Source organism: Gracilinanus agilis, chromosome 4 (genome assembly GCF_016433145.1).
Source record: "Gracilinanus agilis isolate LMUSP501 chromosome 4, AgileGrace, whole genome shotgun sequence".
NCBI lineage: Eukaryota > Metazoa > Chordata > Mammalia > Didelphimorphia > Didelphidae > Gracilinanus > Gracilinanus agilis.
This window is the reverse complement of record NC_058133.1, coordinates 280,771,692-280,791,292: the sequence shown is the minus strand read 5'-3', so window position 1 is coordinate 280,791,292 and position 19,601 is coordinate 280,771,692. Positions and strand designations below refer to the sequence as shown.

Sequence of the window (19,601 nt, the reverse complement as noted above, 5' to 3'; positions counted from 1 at the left end):
TTGGGTGCTATGCCACTTGGTGCATACATATTGAGCAGTGTTATTTCCTCATTGTTTATACTGCCTTTAATCAGGATGTAATGACCTTCCCTGTCTTTTTTAATCATATCTATTTTTACTTTGGCTCTGTCAGAAATCATAATAGCCACTCCTGCCTTCTTTTTCTCATTTGACGCCCAAAAGATTTTGCTCAAGCCCTTAACCTTAAACTTGTGTATGTCTTCCCGCCTCATATGTGTTTCTTGTAGACAACATATGGCAGGATTTTGGTTTCTGATCCCCTCTGCTATTTGCTTCCGTTTTATGAGCGAGTTCATCCCATTCACATTCAGAGTTATAATTATCAGTTGTGCATTCACTGACATTTTTGTATTCTCCCCTAGACCCATTCCTTCTTCTTACACTATTTTCTTTTAAACCAGTGGTTTGCTTTGAGCCAGTATCCCTTATCCCCTCCCTTGATTAACTTCCCTCTCTACCCCCTCCCTTGTTGTTCCCCTCTTTTTATTTTTAAAGGCCTATTGAATTCCCTCCCCCTTCTTCTCCTCTCCCTTTTTTGACCTCCCCACTCCCCTGCTCCCTTTGGTTTATCCCTTCTGACTTTCTCAGTAGGGTTAGATAGAGTTTTTTATCCCAATGGATAATATAGCTACACTTCCCTCTCCGGGTTGATTACACTGAGAGTAAGGTTTAAATATTACCTCTTAATGCTCTCTTCCTCTCCTTCTTATGATAGTATTTATCCCCTCCCCTTCCCATACCCTCTTTGTGTGTAATAGAATATCCTATTTTTCTTATTCACTCAAATTTCTCTTAGTGTCCCCTACTATTCCCTCCCCTCTTTCCCACCCCCCATGTCATCTTAGACCATTTAGTATCCTGTCCTCTCCCTATGAATTATTCTTCTGATTGCTATAATACTGAATATTATAATAGTGAATAGAGTTCACTACAGAGAATTATACATAGCATTTCTCCACATAGGAATACAGATAATTAGATCTTATTTAAGCCCTTAAAGAGTCAAATTTTAAAAATTATGAGTTTTCTTTCTTTCCCCTCTGTTTCTTATTTACCTTTTCATGTTTCTCTTGATTTTTGTGGTTGGATATCAAACTTTCCATTTAGTCCTGGTCTCTTTTGTGCAAATACTTGGAAATCTTCAATTTTGTTGAATGCCCATACTTTCCCCTGGAAGTATATAGTCAGTTTCGATGGGTAGTTGATCCGTGGCTGAAGGCCCAGCTCTCTTGCCTTTCTGAATATCGTATTCCAAGCCTTGTGGTCTTTTAGCGTGGCGGCTGCCAGATCCTGTGTGATCCTGATTGGTGCTCCTTGATATTTGAATTGTCTCTTTCTGGCTTCTTGTAAGATTTTTTCTTTTACTTCAAAGTTCTTGAATTTGGCTATTATATTCCTGGGTGTTGACTTTTCTGTGTCCAGTGTAGAGGGTGATCTATGGATCCTTTCAATGTCTATATTGCCCTCTTGTTGTAGGACTTCAGGGCAATTTTGCTGAATAATTTCTTTAAGTATGGAATCCAAGTTTCTATTAATTTCTGCTTTTTCTGGAAGACCAATGATTCTCAAATTGTCTCTTCTAGACTGGTTTTCTTGGTCTGTCACTTTCTCATTGAGATATTTCATGTTTCCTTCTATTTTATCAATCTTTTGACTTTGTTTTATTTGTTCTTGTTGTCTTGAGAGATCATTGGCTTCTAATTGCTCAATTCTAGCCTTTAGGGACTGGTTTTCCTTTTCAATCTGGTCATTTCTCGTCTTCAGTTGACTTGCCTCACTTTCCAATTGTGAAATTCTGCCTTTTAAACTGTTATTTTCTTGCCAGATCTCTTCCATCTTCCCCAACATCACGGTTTTGAACTCTTCAATAGCTTGTGACCAGTTTTCATTGTTTTGGGAAGGTTTGGATATATTTTCTTGTTTGTCCTCCTCTGTTGTCTGGATTTTCTCTTTGTAAAAGTTGTCGAGTGTTCCAGAGTTCTTCTTGATAATCTTTTTCTTCTGGGTTTCCCACTGGCTTGCCATTTGTAGCCCCGCCCCTTCTCAGATTTGTCTTCACACTCAGGGTCTGACTGCGATTTCTAGGCTACTGAGGAGGGCTCAGGTCTCCTTGTTCTCGGGGGCGATCCTCCTGGTAGTCCCAGGTCTGCCCCTCTGCCCGAGGCTCTTTCAGCAGTCTCAGGGGCTGCTTCCACAGCAGTCTGCACAAGGTCCCCACTCGAGGTTCAAGCCTGTGCTTGAGATCCTTGTCCACACCTAGGGCAATGCTTTCACCCGCTCAGATGCTCGGGAAAGTCTGTGCGCGTTCTTTAGCCACTTAGGGCCCTAAGTCTTGCTGCTTTCAGGAACAAGCCCTGGAGCTACCAGTGACTAACTGGGTGCCCCAATCCTGCTTTCACTCTTGTGAGCTGGCCTCTGGGCTTTAGGTGGTGTGGGGGATTGGGGAGCATTTTAGTGATAGCTGTTTCACCCCTTTATAGCGTGGAAATGCCCTGATTCTGTGTACCTTCAATGCTGCGCCCTGTTGTGGGGTCCCTTCATTCATCTGGATTCGTTTTTATGTCCCCTTGAGGAGTCCTGTATGCTTAGGTTAGGAGAGATTGAGCAGCTGCTCCTTACTCTGCAGCCATCTTAACCGGAAGTCCCAAGCTGACCTTCTTGAAGCTGACTTCTTTCTTGAAGTCCAACTCCTTTTTCAAGCCAACTTCCTTCTTGGAGTTTACTTTTTTCTAGTCCCAGAAATTCAGGGCTTTTTATAGTGGTTTCTTGTCCCTTCCCTTTTTCACAAGGGCCAATCACAGCTTCCAAATTGCCCAGCACTGCCCAAGGGGCAGTGTTTGTGGGAACCACTTCTTACCTTCTGGAGAGCTGAATACTCACCAAAAGAATTCACAGATTCCTGGCTAATTGAGGTGTGAATTCTCATTTCCTGGCTGATTGAGTTGAAAGGGTGGAGAGCTTCTTCACCTAGTACAACTATGGTGGTTAAACTTTTGTTGATTCAATTCAAAAGAAGAATTAATCCTGCCTTCACAATCTGATGAAGTACTAAGTAGGGATACTTAAGTTATTGTTAACCAAAGTGTTAACTCAAAATAGAAAAAGGGAATAAAGGATTCCCTTTCACAAGTATAAACTCAGAGAGAACAAAGAATTCCCTTTTTCTAGGTGTACCTAATTCTTTCAGCTAGTCTCATTATCCTTTATCATCCAATTTAATCCAGTGGTTCAAATATTTAATTATTTCCCAAATTGATTAAAGTACTTTGTTCTCTCTAATTTATGCCTTTGATTGATTTGCTATTGGTGTCTTAAGAGTTTTTCACACCTATTTTATACATCTGATTCCATAAACCATGGAGACTTTCTCACCCAATAAAGGTTTCAGGTTTTAGAGTATCTTATTAGTGAAATTAATTGGGGTTAAAGTATGGGGCATGCCTATCTTAAACTTATAAAAAGGAAATAGCACACCCCAAATGGGACATATGATAGGTAACAAAACTTATAATATATAAGATGAATTTTTTCATCTAGACCCCAGGGGGAGCTAAGTAGTCATCTACAGCAATACTAGCAAAAAAGAATATTCATTCATTTGCTTGTTTATTTATTCACCTATGTAGTTAATTTTATTATCATTATTTTAAACCCTTACCTTCCGTCTTAGAATCAGTACTGGGTATTGGTTCTAAGGCAGAAGAGTGGTAAGGGCTAGGCAATGGGGGTTAAGTGACTTGCCCAGGGTCACACAGCTAGGAAGTGTCCGAGGCCAGATTTGAATCCAGGACCTCTCATCTTTGGGCCTGGCTCTCAATCCACTAAACCACCCAGCTGCCCCCTATTGTTATTTTTTTAATTAAGTCTCCCTATCTCAGACAGGTAGGGTGGTGGCCATATCTCAACTCCATTTACTACCTAGACCTGTTTGCCTCTCCTTAAGCAGCCTGTTGATTTTCCTGGGGCTCACCATATTGGTGCTGCACTTCATGGGGATATTTGATCAGTTTTAACTCACTGTAGCTCAGAACACCTGAAATCAAGAGATTCATCCTGTGATAATTAGATTAAGTCTATACTGCCCATCTTTAGATTTAATCACCAAAGGTAAGAGTACCTCCAATCTTGGGAGGTCCTAACCCACGTGTGCTAGAGTGAGTGATGAATCAGAATCAACTGACCCACCCCCTGGGTGGTCATTGAGAATCGTCTATTGTGATTGGACATGCAAATTAGGAGGGAGGCACAGGAAGTGATGCATAAGTGACTCCTTTAAAAGGAGAAGATCCTCAGTCAGTGGAGGTCTTTGGTGGAAGAGGGTGTCTGGTGACAGGCTTCTGGTTTGGTGAAGGGGACCTGAGGAAGCTTTGCTGGTTCATGACCGAGACTGTTCCACGTGGTAAGTTTAAAGACTGAATCTTCCTGAACTTCTATTAAGAAACTTCCTTTTATAGACTCTGTGAATGAAGTTTGCTCCATTCACCTCTGGGCCTCAGGCCCTTTAACCCTCAGCTGAGGGTTAAGATCTACCTGGACTAATTAGTGGGATAGATTCTTATTTCCTTACTTCCTCTCTTTCTTCTCATGTAAACAAATTTCCATAAAAGTCAATCTTGATTTGAGATTATTCTTAATTGAGGATGATAATAGTTCAATCCTTTGGCAACTATCTTTAATATATTGAACCCATAAAACCCCTTTTTCACCCTTACAATCATCAGCTTGCGGCTCCCAGCAACAGGGATTATTACATGTGTATGTCACCAGGTCTGGCCAGCTTTATTATTAAACATTAACATTTCAATACATATACATACATATATACATGTATGATATTACATATTTATCTTGAGTCAGAAATTTTATGCAAGTTCATAAACTGGCTAGTCTTATTAAATATTTTTTCCACTCTTAGAAAAATTATATTCTTTGAGGAAGAATCAGCTCATTTCACTGTTCTATTTGTCATATACTTAAGAAACTAGTTGTTGTCAACTGGGAAAGATCTCCTGAAGTTTTTTGTGCCCTAACTGGAACTCCCCTTTCTGAAGAAATGTTCATAACCAAACCTTTTAGGAAATTAACATTTCCAAAGTTAACTAGATTATTCCTTGGATAAAAACTGGTGGCTGGGGCCATAATCAAAACTTCTCTTGGTGGTAAGGACTACCAGAGCTTTTACTTTATGGACCTGACCTCTGAGAAATCCAGAACAGGAGTTCTTCAAATGTGGAGTATATATTTCAAGTTGTCTTTGAGCTTAGATGGGGAAAAATACTCCTTTATTTTCACTGACATCTTAACTGAAATGTAGCACTTTCTTCTATTAGATATGAAGGCAAGAAACATTATTCTGAGAAAAGGTCCATTTTTGTTCTTATTTAGCCATTTCTCAATGTCTGACTCTTTGCAACCCCATTTTTGGGGTTTTCTTGGAAAAGATTGTTTGGGTTTTCCATTTTCTTCTCTCTACCTCATTTTATGGATGAGGAAAGTGAGGCGAAAAGAGTTAAGTGACTTGCCCAGGGTCACAGCTAGTAATTATTTAAGGCTAGATTTGAACTTATGAAGTAGAGTCTTACTAATTTAAAGCTCAGAGCTCTACCCACTGTGTCACCTAGTTGCCCAAAGAGGTCCAGAGTTTCCATCAGATGACCAAGAGATTTATGAAACAAAGAAGGTCAAGGATCCCCTGCTCTAGGGGTCACTTTCATGCTATGATAAGGCATTAGAGTAGAACTTTAGTGGAGGAATAAGAATTATTACTGCAACTTATATTTGCAAATCCCTTGAATGTTCTGATGACTATTACAATTTTGTTTAAACTGAAGGGAAAATACTGATAAAAATCATGATTATGTTGCTTTGAAATGAATTCTTTTGAGAATTTATGTCATCTTCAAGTTGAGATTCTGTGAAGCCAGTGAATGCTATATGATATCTTTACAAAATTTATGTGGATTAAGTTTTCTGACACTGGCACCACACTAAAGCTATGAAGCATTTTGTCAGTTCATCCAAAGTAGAACAACAGCAAAAATCCTGAGACATTTTTTATTATATAGTAATTATACTACTTTTCACTAGCTAAGTACTTTTAGCTTCACGTGGGTTTTACATTTATCCCATTTCAATCTCAGAGTTTTAAAATAATAAGCATGCATTTATGTAATATAGAGATTTTGTGTCTCGCTACATTAAAAAATCTCTACCAACTCAAGGGGAAATGGTGTGTAACACATGAGCAATCAAGAGAGATGAGTCCTGGCTTCTGGCTTCTGGCTAGTTTGTGGCCTTAGGCAATGATAATAATAACAATGACTCGAATTTGTATATGTTAAGCTTACTAAACATTTCCATTCATTTTATTCCCCCCATGATTCTTACAGGTAGTTGCTATTTTTGTTTCCATTTTACAGATGAGAAAAAAAAAAGATGGCTTAGAGGGTACATATCCAACACCTTTCAAAAACATCTGGATTTAAAGTCCATTCTTCTTGACTCCAATACATTTTCATCAATCTTCCCTGGAAAGGTTTCTACTAGTCTCTGCCCTCCACAGAACCATAATCGCTTCTGTCCAATCTTGCTATAGAACTCTTCCTACACAAACCACCTTTTAAAAACTTTTTGACCAGTTCCATGATTTCATGAGTATACAGAGAGCCACAGTGAAAAAATGCCCCTCCACCTAACTAGGCTGACAATTTAGGGAGTTTGTGAACTTGAGACTTTCCTGACTACATTAAGAAGAGAAATGGCCTCCTCAAAGCCACAAAACCTGCATGTGGCAAAGGTAAGACTTGAACTCAGCTAGTCCTGACCCAGAGGCTGGCTAGAAAGATCCGTTAAAGCACGCTGCCTCTACTTCTGTAGTTTTCAGTGAAGGTAGAGTCACCATATTGATATTATCTAATTTCTTTCCTTTTCTTTATCTTTTCTTCACTTTATTTTTACTGTTATGCCCCATCTCTTTGTTTATTTTATTTATTTTTATGTCATGACACTCCTTTTGGAACCTTCATCAAGTCACTTTCTCTAAACCTTAGTTTTGGTTGTCATTCAGTTATTTTTTAGTCCTGTCCAACTCTTCATGATGCCATTTGGAGTTTTATTGGCAGAGAATGGAGTTGTTTGCCATTTCCTTCTCTATTCCATTTATGGATGAGGGAAACTGAGGCAAACAGGGTTAAGTGACTTGTCCAGGGTCACACAACCAGATTTTAAGTCAGGAAAATGAGTCTTCTTGACTCTAGCGCTCTTTCCATTGCATCACCTAGCTGCCAGTTTACCTACCTGTAATGAGGTCCCTTCAAGTCCAGATCTGTGATCTCATTTTATAGTTTCCTTTTGCAACTGACAGCCATGCCCGGGGCAGAAACTGGCAGCAGAATGTTCTTTTGTCCTCTCTCTGTTGTCCTTACACCTGTTTTCCTTTCACCTCTCTCTGACAGCCTGCTTTCACTGCACACTAACTGACCTTAGGAGTTTCTGTAACAGGGCCCAAAGCCAACTACTCCCCTTGCCTTCCTTCCTGTATTTGATACTCAACACTCCTTTAAAGTAGGTGGTACAGGTATTATGGTATCCATTTGACAGAGGAGGAAACTGAGGCAGAGATACTAAATTACTTCTTTATGGCTATTTCTCTGATTTTTCTCTCCTTTTTCTGGCCTTTGTCTTATAGCTGGTCATCCATCCATGACTATGAGAGCCAGTGCTATTTAAGTTGAGAGTTTTGAGGCAGATTGGCTGAGAAAAAGAGAAGTTTTTATTGAAATAGGTCCAACATTCCATTATTCCATTCATCAACTCTTAACTAGATTTGGCTGTTGACATAAGTCCTGAAATTCACCTTCATACTCTCCTTACTATTTTAATAGTGGTTAGGTCTAGGAGAGTGCTATCCTAAGCTGACTGTGGACCAAGACATAATATATTTCACTTTTTTCTTCACTTTTTTTGTTCTTGTTCTCTTCTGCAAAATGACTAATATTGAAAAATGTTTTACTTTATTGCACATGCAAAATCTATATCAGATGTCTTGCCATCTCCAGGGGAGAGGTAACTGAGAGAGGAGGAGAATTTGGCTCAAATTAAAAAAACAAACAAACAAGTAAAATTTTGTTGTTATATATAATTGAGAAAAAAATAACATTATTTAAAAGTTAAAAAAAAGATAAAGTAGGCAGCAACCTTTGCATTATAATTCCAAAACTTCCATAAGGCTTTCTCTACCCCACCTCTCATACCTTCTCTAATTTTGTGTTATAATGCTATCCAGCAACTCTAAGGACCACCCCAGTGCAACTATCAATTATATGGAAATAGGTCTTGATCAATGACACGTGTTAAAACCAGGGGAAATGTGCCCGGCTTTTGGGGGGGGGGGAGGGGAAAGTAAGAGCATGAATCATGTAACCATGTTAACTTTTCTAAACAATAAATATTATTAAATGTTAAAAAAATGCTATCCAGCAACCCTTTCCCATTAGTATATTAACATGGAATAGTTCATTGAAGTGGCTAGTTATCACCTTGTTATCCTAGCCATGAGAGAATAAGATGCAGAACAAGCCCCCATTTGGGTCTGGGAAGGGAGACTCTACTAACTACCCCTTTGAGGGCATGATATGAAGAGAACTGGCCAAGGAAGAATGCTCCCATGGAAGCAGGATACTGTATTGTGGGATATGTAGCCCAATGCAGGAATTATTGGCCTTTTTGTGTGTTTTATAGACCTTTCTGGCCATCTGGCGAAACCTTTGGACCCTATCTCATGTTAATGTGTTTTTAGAAAAACTTATTCATTTAATTAATTTAGACTATTATTCCATAGTTATATGATTTGTATTCATTCCCTCCCCTCTTCCCCCCCCCATAGCCAATGAGCAATTCAATTGAGTTTTACATCACATTAGTGTTTTTAATAAATAAAATAAGTTATGTAGGATTACAAAGGAAACTGATTTTATTGAAATAAAAAATATTTTTTCTCTTATCTGAGTTGACAGAGCCTTTCAGATCTATCCACAGAATCATTGGAGGTCAGTGGACTTCAGGCTAATAATCCCTGTACATAAAGTGCTGCACTTGGAAGTCAGGAAGACAAAGTTTTCGAATAATACCTCAGTCAAACACTTATTAGCTACATAACCCTTGGCGAGTCAATTTTGGTTTCCTCATCTGTTTAAAAAGCAAAACAAAATAAAACAACATTGGAAGCAGGAGCTCTTCCATCTTTATATACCCTGCCATCCTGTGACACTAGCGGGTAAAAGATATTAAAGCAAATTTGATCCTTGTCAAAATTTTGTCTAGGATCATCTTCTGAAATGCGGGGTTACAAGTGACAAGCATTTCATTCTATAGCAAGCCCTATAGCAGAGGGTTACCATGACCTTTCTAAATGATGATCTTCCCTTTAAAAAACAGACACATTTGTAGCCATAGATTGGTGCTAGGCACTTATGAATTGCTAGCAATGTTATGAAATACAAGTGAAATTTTTTGGAGGCATGCTTAAAATCAACCCCTTCATGAAGGACATTTATAGATTGTACAGGGTTGAACGGTTGTGGCATTTGATGACTAATCATGATGGTTATGTAATAAATATTTTCCCTTCAGTGAGGTTAGTAATTTTCTAATGATTTTTTTTTAAATTTAACCAGGGTCAAACAGAGGGTATAAAAGCTTTACAGCTTTAAAAAGGGTTCTAATTGTCCTTTGCTACCAGAAAAGTCTTTTGTAATACCTATCTCGTTAAAAGCTCTGTCTAATGCCATATTTCATGGCATACCTGCCACTCCTGCTGCTGGGGAGGCTGAGGCTGGTGGCACTCTTGAATTTAGGAACTCAGAAATATAGTGGGACTGAGCAGATTGGTGTCTGTGCTCAGACCTGCATCAGTGTGACAAGCCCCCAGAGCTTGAGGGGCCACCAGGCTGCCCAATATTTAAAGAGGAATGAACTGGTTCAAGTCAAATATGGAGCAGGTGAGAGCTTTCATGACAGTGAGGAGTGGGATCAGACCTATGAGTAGGCATTTCACTTCTAGTCTGGGTGAGATAAGATTTAGTCTCAAGAAAAAAAATGCCCTTTATATATCGCCAGTATTGAGGTTCAAGTTCAAGAAAAAAATACCTGCCATCAAGGTAGGCTTCGGATTAGGAAGCTTTCAATAGAAAAGCTAACCTCATTCCTACTTCTAGAGGAAAAGCTGCTTCTTCCCAGATGCCTCATACCTCTGCAGACCAGTGGGGGGAAAAATATACTAACTTCTGCAGTCTCATTCATCCTCTTGTTTGTCTTCCTTTTGACCTGGCTCCTTTTTTCCTGCCTAACTGCCACTGTTTCAGTAGAGAAGGAATTTGCTGCTGCTTCTCGGGTGCTATTACCAAATACTCCTAGAGACAGCATGTCTCATCCTACCCCATCAGTGACAGTGCAGCTGTTGCCCCCAGCCCTGGGAGTAATGGCTATCCAACAACTTCCATATCTGTTGCTGGTGACTCTGTTACTTCCAGGGCAAGCCTAAAACTCAATAGTGGCTCTGATGTTGGATTTTGGATTTATCTATACTGTTTATAGATATTAAGAGAAGATTTTTAGATAATAGGTATTTTTTGATGCTCGTGCAATGGAAAGAATACTGGACCTGAAGTCAGGAAAATCCATGTTCAAGTCTGGCCTCAGACACTTACTAGCCATGTGACTCTAGGCAAGTCATTTTACCCTATCTGCATCAGATTCCTCATTTGTGATATGGACTGAAAAATGGCAAACAACTCCATTATATCTGCCTGCCAAGAAAACTCCAAGTTGGGTCATGAAGAGTCAGACACAACCGAAAAATGACTGAACCACAAACAGAATTTTTATAGATACCAGGCATTTGCGTTTATTTGCATAGTTTGCCATTATTTTAATGATATAATTGTGAAGTAGTGGATGCAATGTCCAGAAAAAAGTAATAACTTTTTGGTCTTCTCATAAAATGATTAACTTGCCATCCCCACAATGTCATTATTATGTTATTTTATAATAAACCGAGATCTCTCTAAAGTGAATGCTTTCATCACAATTAGATTTCTAATTTCTATTTTTTTTCTATTTTAGAATTATACTATTCCTGCTGGGGACATGTTGATGTTATCTCCTTTTTGGATCCATAGAAATCCAAAGTATTTTCCAGAACCTGAATTGTTCAAACCTGTAAGTTATCTTTTTTCACTATGTCTTGTTGCTTTGATCAGTTTGGGTTCTATATTATTCATATATTTAATTGATCTAGGAATGACATCATGGAGTTGCTCTCTTATTTCAATCACCTAGAACCTGATAATAAGGTCACTCATCCCACAAATGTATTTTTGAGAAATGGGATCAAGCCATAAAAACCAGAATGGACAATATGTGTGAACTGGAGAAGAGCATTTTCCCAACTCAGAAATGAATATTTGCCTATATTTGTTTGTTCTCCTACCTATGTTCTTCTATCTCGGGGGTTGGCAACGTATGGCTCTCTAGCCATATCTGGCACTTTTGAGGGCCAGATATGGCTCTTTCTGCAGGAGCCATAAAGTCAATTTTTTTTCAGGCGCTGTTACAAGAGCGCACACTGTGAACACTGTACAGCTCTCACGAAATTACATTTTAAAAAATGTGGCATTTAGGGCTCTCATGGTCAAAAAGGTTGCTGACCCCTGTTCTATCTCTTATATTGGGCTTAAGTTGAGTAGCAACATATATAGGCAAAAATGTACATGCCATGTACACATACACACACAGATATAAACTCAGTTAGGGAAATTTGTAGATAAATTTAAAATCCTTCCCTCTTCCCCTCAGAATTATTCAATTTTGGGACAGAAAGGAACCTCCAGTAGTCATTTAGTTCATCCACTATCTCTCAGGACAGCTGTCAGAAATGACATCCAAATGTATTGACTCAAATTCTTTTGCTTTGACCACCTCTAATGTCTTATTACTAAACTCATAATGGAGAATGATTTTATTTGGGGGCCTAAGACTTTATTATAAATACTCCTGCTCTAATTAGATTAAATCTCCAGTTGATTTACACTATCATTTACATTTACCACTTAGAACTCTTATTTAATTTTTTTTATAAACTTGTGCTCTAGAAACATAATTGCATCTGATATTAATAACAAGTTGGAAAAAATTACTAGCAACAGTGCAACTTTATATGCAAGGATTAGCTGTACAAGGTCATTTTTAGCCTAGAGAAATAAAGTTAAGCTTATTTATACAAGGCTGACTTGGAAAAAAATGTTTTCTTCCCACAGGAACGTTGGGAAAAAGCAGATTTAGAGAAGAATGCTTTTTTGGACTGCTTTTTGGCATTTGGAGGAGGGAAGTACCCATGTCCAGGAAGGTCAGTGAGACAGCTGGATTGGATTTATTCATAAATTATGTTGACAATAATTCAGCTGAGGAGAGCATTTTCTTAATCTTCCTTTACTTTAAGCCTAAATAGATTGTGATTACTTCATTTTTTATGAAAGTGGTTAATAACAACATTTGTTTTCTGGTACTATCCAAAGTATATTCTGATAAAAGATCTTATAATTTATAGTCAAAATTGATGTGCAAAGATCATATACCAGGTTGTCATTCAAGGGAAATTCATTCATTCATTCATCCATTCATCCATCCACCCATTCATTCATCAAACACTTATTAAATACCTCTTATATGTAGTATACTGTGTTAGGTGTTAAGGGAAATACAAAGATAAAATTAGAATTAATCACTACCTTTAGTAACCTTATAATTCATAAATAAATCTGGTAGCACCTTTTTCCTTAAAGAAAAATAATCTTTCCTTAAACGTGAGATTATCCAGAGTTTTTCGAAGCTCATTAAATATCTTTAAACTGGTCGATCTCCTTTGACCTCTTTTTTAAAAGCCAAATTAGCCCAGTCTCTCTAGCTTCCCTTCATTGAAGTGCATTGGTGATGTTCTAAACCTCTTGAAATAGTACACGATGACCTTGAAATAGAAAAGTTACTATAGAATTTAGCAAATATTTTCAAATCACATCTAACTCAAAATGAGTTTTCTTAAAAGGAACAAAATTAAACCAAGAATTTGACAGTAATACTAGGTTGTCCTCAGAATAAATAGACTCTTGGTCTCCCCTACTTTCCTCACTCCCAACCAACAGTATTGAATGTGAATACAGAGAACAAAAATTAGAAATTCTGGTCATGTGGTACCTGTCTCTTTGGGGACCTCACATTGGATATCTCACTGTGGTCATAGCAGTCCATAAAGTTTTCACAATTTGAATATGGTTTACCACAAACCTCAAAGGAGCTTACTATGTATAACTTTTTTTTCCTTTTCCCTTTGCTTAAACCATTCTCCTCTTTCCAAATATTTTTAGTTAATAACAGCTGAAAACTCTGACAGTATCTTTGGTTGAGAAATAGCACCTTACACTACTGAAATGCCCAATCCTCATTTGTAAATTATACATGAAATTGGCTATGTCCAATAACTATCAGTAAATTAGTAGTTTGTTCCTATTTATTTATAACTGAATATCTGATTGTGTGCTGTTAGAACATCAAAATAATATTTTGGAGACTGAAAAATTGCTAATTATTGTCAGTGTGCCTGAATGTGCCAATATATCATAATGTAGAAAGAACCATTGAGTCAGTTAGCAGTAGGAACAAAGGAGTGGTTAAAGAAACCTTAAATTCTGCAAGTTCAAGAGTGGCTATTCCTTTGAATAAATTAAGAAATTCAAAAATTTCTTAAGTTTAGAATTTCATAAAGTGAATTTCTACTAAACAAGAGATAGCTCTGCAGTACTACTATCCACTTAAACTTTAAATAACTAGTCCATGGGACATTTCATTCTTGTAGATAGACAAAGAAAATGAGAATTGTTTAGGAAAGAAAGTGACCTCACTTGGACTAAATGTGTGAAGCCAAATCTTTCTGCTAAACATGCTAAACCAACTATCCCTTGTTATAATCCCCAGAAAATTGTACCCATTTGTCTTTTGTCTATTGGGACCGATTGATTATCTCATGAACAAAAATCTTTGTGAGTCAGAAGTCCTGCCTTTAGTATATCTATCAAATTCTGCTCTGAAAATTATTGCTAAGGCCTTGCTTGCAGCTGTTGGGACCTGGACACCAGAGCACAGTGGGAATAATAGTGATTTTCATAAGCTCATTAGATTAAAAACCATTTTTTCCCAGTACACTGGGAGCCAAGGACTTGATTTTAAGTGCTAACAGGAGCTCTGAAGACAGGCTTTGGTGAAAAGAGAGACATCTCTTTTTTTTTTTTTTTTTTTTCCATTCTCTTCAAAGGAGAGTGCTCAGGCATACTCTGGAAGTAACCCTCCCCCAAAAAGAGAATGATGTGGCTTTTCTCCCTTTTCAAGAAGGAAAGAGCAGAACTTACATCCATAACTTCTTTTAATGAAAATATCAAATAATAGCAATGTTTTGTTAATGAATTCCATGGACTTTGGGTTACATTTACAAAATGTGAACATTTAAAAAAATGGTATGGTTCATTTTTTTCAATTAATAAGCGTTTATTTTCTCTCTAACCCACCCTTTCCAATTGAAAAGAAAAACAAAACCCTTGTAACAAATACATGTAAGTATATATATAAATGCATATACGTATATATATGTATATATATACAAACATATATATATACATATACATGCATATATATTTATAGTCAAGGAGTAGGTAGGTACTCAATAGATAGAGGGCTAGGCCTAGAGTTGGGAGATCTTGGGTTCAAATCTGGCCTCAAACACTTCCTAGCTTCCTACCCTGGACATGTCACTTAATCCACATTACCTATCTCTTACTGCCTTTCTGCCTTGGAATTGATACTTCTATTGATTTTTAAGACAGAAGTTAAGGGTTTATTATATTATATTATTGTAATATAATATAATACAATACAATATTATATTATATTATATTTATTATAATTATTATATTATATATACACATACTTTTTCAAGTAAACAAATCTATTCTGTACCCTAAATCCATCCTCTCTGTTAGGAGGTGAGTAGTAGCATAGATCTAAATTAGTCCCTGGAATCATGGTTGGTCATTGTATTGATCAGAGCTTTTAAGTCTTTGAAAAGTCTTTGACTTTATAGTTATCATTATTCCATAAATTGTTTTCTTGGTTCTTCTTGGTTCATTCTGCATCAGTTCATATAAGTTTTCCTAGGTTTCTCTGAACCTATTCCTTTCACCATTTCTTATAGCACAATAATATTCCGTTACATTCGTGTATCATAATCCAGTCAGCCATTCTTCAATTGATGGATATTACCGTAGTTTCCAGTTCTTTGCTTCCACAAGAAAAAAAAAACACTATTATACATGTCTTTGTACAATTAAGTCCTTTTCCTCTTTTTTTTTAATCTCTTTGGAATATAAAACTGGTAACAATATTGCTAGATCGAAGAGTATACACAGTTTAATAGCTTTCTGGGCACAATTCCAAATGCCTCTACAAAATTGTTTCATCAACAGTGTATTGATGTGATAGTTTTCCTGCAGTTCCTCCCAACATTTGTCGTTTTTGCTTTTTGCCATCTTTGCTAATTCTGTGGTTCTGTGATAGAACTTCAGAGTTGCTTTATTTGCTTTTTGGTAAGTATGATTGATTCTGAGAAATTTTTTTCCATATAGCTTCTGATAGTGTAGATGTCCTCCTTTGAGAACTATCTATTTACATCATTTAATCACTGCTCAACTGGGGAATGGCTCTTGTTCTTATGAATTTTAATCAGTTTTTATATGTTTTAGAAATAAAGTCTTTACATTATGACCCATTTGTACAGGCTTTAAACTACTCATATCTGTTGAGTACTATATGCTATTTATTTTTGCTTTTATATTCAAATAATCCAGATATAATACTATGCCTCTGAATGAAGTAGGAAGAAGAGAATAAGCATTTTATTAAGTATCTGTTGTGTGCTAAGTAGTATGTGAAGCACTTTCCAAATATTTTCTCATTTTATCTTCATAGCAATCCTGCTATTATGAATCCCATTTGCATTTGAGGAAACTGAACCAGATAGAAGTTTAAGTGATTTGCCCAAGGCCCTACAGCTAGTACTTAAGGCCAGATTTTCACTCAGATCTTCCTGAATCTAGATTCACAACTTTATCCACTGAACCACCTAACTACCTCCAAAAACATACCAAATCCTATTTGGTATTGCTGAGTAAATGGTTGTTTTTAATGAAACAATTTAAAATGGAAAGCTTCATTTATAGTGGTAATAAATTTCTCTGATGGCATTATGAGTTAGTAGGGGTGGTAAGGATTTATTTATTAAGATGTTTGAGAAAAGCAATTTGAGCAAGTTCTTTGTGAATAGTAAAGTGCTTTATTAAAATATTATTTTTGTTATTATTAAAAGTAATATCTGGCTAGGATGTAGTATTTTTGTCTTCTGGAATTCCCATCAGAGCCATAGAACCTTATTACTTCTTGTTTCTAGTCTTGCTTAAGAATGTTTAGTTGGTTACACTTCTGTGTTAATTAATGCATAGTTATATATTCAGTTCCTGATTTTTGAGTCAGTTTGTTTGGTTTTTTCCATCTGCAAACCACACCTGGTTATCCTGGTTATCAAATATGTGTTTGCATGTGACAATGGGGAATAGCATAAGTGGGGATATCATATACCAGAAAGATCCCTAGAATTAGAATCACAAGACATATCCTGCTATTTAATGACTGAGTCAACTCTTTTCAGGCCTCAGGATGCAAAAGGTGATAATATTCTTTGTAAAGTTGTGAGGATCAAATGAGAAAATGTATTTGAAAGTAGTTTGCAAAGTATAAAGGCCAGTAAGAGTAAGTTATTTTTGTCATGCTTAGAAACTATGACAACATTGTATTTAGTAGTGTCTTGCCCTTAGTAGGTGCTCAGTGAGATTGATCTAATTAAAGTATTATCATCATCAATTTATATTGAGTATCTATTATTGAATTTAGAAGGCTCTATGCTACTTACTATGGTGGTATTTTAAAAAAATGCTCAGGGGATAGAGAGCCAGGCCTGGAGACAGGAGCTCCTGGATTCAAATTTGACCTCAGATACTTTCTAGCTGTGTGATTCTGGATGAGGCACTTGACCTTATAACTTTATTGCCTTGAAACCAATACTTATTAATAATATATAATTTGTAAATATATATATATATAAATAAATGTAAAAATATGAAATATAAATAATGGTTGGGTTTGAAAAAATATAGAATACATTGTCATTTCCTTCAAGAAGCTTACCAGGTGGTTGGGGATACATGAAAACATAACTACTGCACAAAGACCAGTATACAATATGTTCTAAAGGCATGCTAGGACTTCCCTCCTTTCAGCAGAGGTGTGGGGAGCTTCAGGAACATAATATTGTCTGTGCTGTGAGATGTGGTGGCTATAATAGCTTGTGAAATTATGACCTTAATCATTCATCTGATTCTAACCTACACCACAAAGTGGGAAGGGACCTTAGGGACCATCTGCTCCAACACTCTGGTTTTGCAGATGAGAAGGCTGAGGTCTGGAGAGAAGGAGAGGTGGCTTATCTGAGGTCATAAAGGTGGAAGAGACAGGATTCACCCCCAGGTCGTTGGTCTCTAAAGACAGCTCTCTAGGAAGAGGGCCAGAAAACAGGAAAAAAGAATGAGATAGGAGGAACCTGTGACATTTTCTTAGGTCTTAGCTTCTTTCTCCCTAACATTTTACAGTTGACTTCTTCCTTCTTATTTTTTTTAAGGATGCATTTTGCTTCCTTTTCTTTTTATAGCACTGTCACTTATATGCCCCCTCTCCCCTTCTAGCCAGTGAGCCTTCCCTTGTCACAAAGGAAACCCATTCACCACCACGTTTCCTTTCTTGAAGTGCTCTTCTGCTTTGTCTTCTCTGTCAGAGTACTCTTCTGGGTCTTCTTCCTTCTTCCTCCAAATACTTCCTTCTCTTCTTAACCAACCTCCCTTCTCTTCTGACACCCTAGTCATAGATATTCTCCAAGGTTCTCTATTCTTGACTTTGCCTCTTCTATCAACTTTCCTTCCCTTTGCCTTCTCATCCTCTTCCATAGCTTCAGCTTTTGAGTCTATTCTAGAGACTTCCAATAACACTATCATTCTCCTCAATTTCAGACCCACATTTCTTGCTGGTGGATATTTCACAGAATCTGAGTTGGAAGCAAAATCAGAAGATATATATAGTCTACGTTTTATCTGACCAAAAATCCTCTTTATAACACCCTCAATAAATAGTTACTCAGCCTCTGTTCGAAGATTTCCAGAGAAGGAGTCTACTATTTCCCAAGATCATCCAGGCCTCTTTTTAACAACTTCAATTATTTAGAGGTTTTCCCTCATATTAAGCCTAAATCTGCCTCTATTTAACTTCCATTCGCTGTTCCTCATTCTGTTCTCTGGAACTAAGAAGTAGAAGTCTATTCACTCTTTTGCATTATAGCTTTTCAAATATTTAAAGCTGATATCATTGTTTATCTTTCGTGTTTTCTCTTCTTAAATACCCCCAATTCTTCCAACTTATCCTTGAACTCTTACTCATCTCTTTTGGATACATTCCAGTTTGTGTATTGCCTTACTATATACCCCCTCACTTAAATTGGGCTTCTACTTATTGCTAATTAAAAAAAAAAACTTTTATCTTCTGAATTAGAATCAATACTGTGTATTGGTTCCAAGGCAGGAGAGTGGTAAGGGCTAGGTGATGGGGGTAAGGTGACTTGCCCAGGGTCACACAGCTAGAAAGTATCTGAGGGCAAATTTGGCCCAGGACCTTCCATCTTTAGGTCTGGCTCTCAAGCCATTGAGACACCTAGCTGCCCCCTTGTTAACCTATTTTATTCCATCCTTATTACTTCCAAGATTATTCTTTTTGGAAAAGAAAATAGGAACAAAATGAGAGTTGAGTACTTCAACTTGAGTCATTTATTATCATTCCATCCATCTGGATGATTTCTTCGTTTGGCCCTACCTTAGCTAAACATTCCAACACCACCCCTTTATTTCCCTTTAACATTTCTTGTCAAGTTCAGCTCATTATTTTGTCTTCCTGACACCATTTTTAAATGTCCATGATACTATTTTTTATTCGTCCTTAGTTACTTGGCCTTGTTTCCTTAGTCTTATGTACCTTTAAACAAAGCTGTTTGGATCATTGTGATTCCTGACAAGCTACATCTGTCTCCCTGCACAGTTCCACTTTTATCTTTTTATCAGAATAATTTATACTTGTATCTTCATAATTTCATTCTTGAGAGCTTCTCGTACCTTTTAAAATGTTAAACTGTTAGGTCCTATCCATCATTTCTCTGAACCCTTTGTTACTTTTCCCGTATCTAGGATATGTGTCCAGCTTTCCATTCCTCTTTTTTAATTCCATTTTGAAGTTATCACCTACTGTTAAGATTACCACTATTTTCACCTCAGTTTACTTAACTGAGGCCAATGGAGTTTATTCATTTGCCTAAAAACACATAGATAATT

The 19,601-nt window shown here is 37.0% G+C and overlaps 1 protein-coding gene across 1 annotated transcript in view; it reads left to right on the top strand.

The window, feature by feature from the left end:
- The window catches only part of LOC123246433 (24-hydroxycholesterol 7-alpha-hydroxylase), a 100,834-nt gene that overhangs the window by 67,067 nt on the left and 14,166 nt on the right, over window positions 1-19,601 (top strand). The window contains exons 8-10 of the mRNA XM_044675333.1: window positions 10,383-10,531; window positions 11,143-11,238; window positions 12,336-12,424. Coding sequence (XP_044531268.1) covers window positions 10,383-10,531; window positions 11,143-11,238; window positions 12,336-12,424 — 334 coding nt within the window. The remainder of the gene's footprint in view (window positions 1-10,382; window positions 10,532-11,142; window positions 11,239-12,335; window positions 12,425-19,601) is intronic.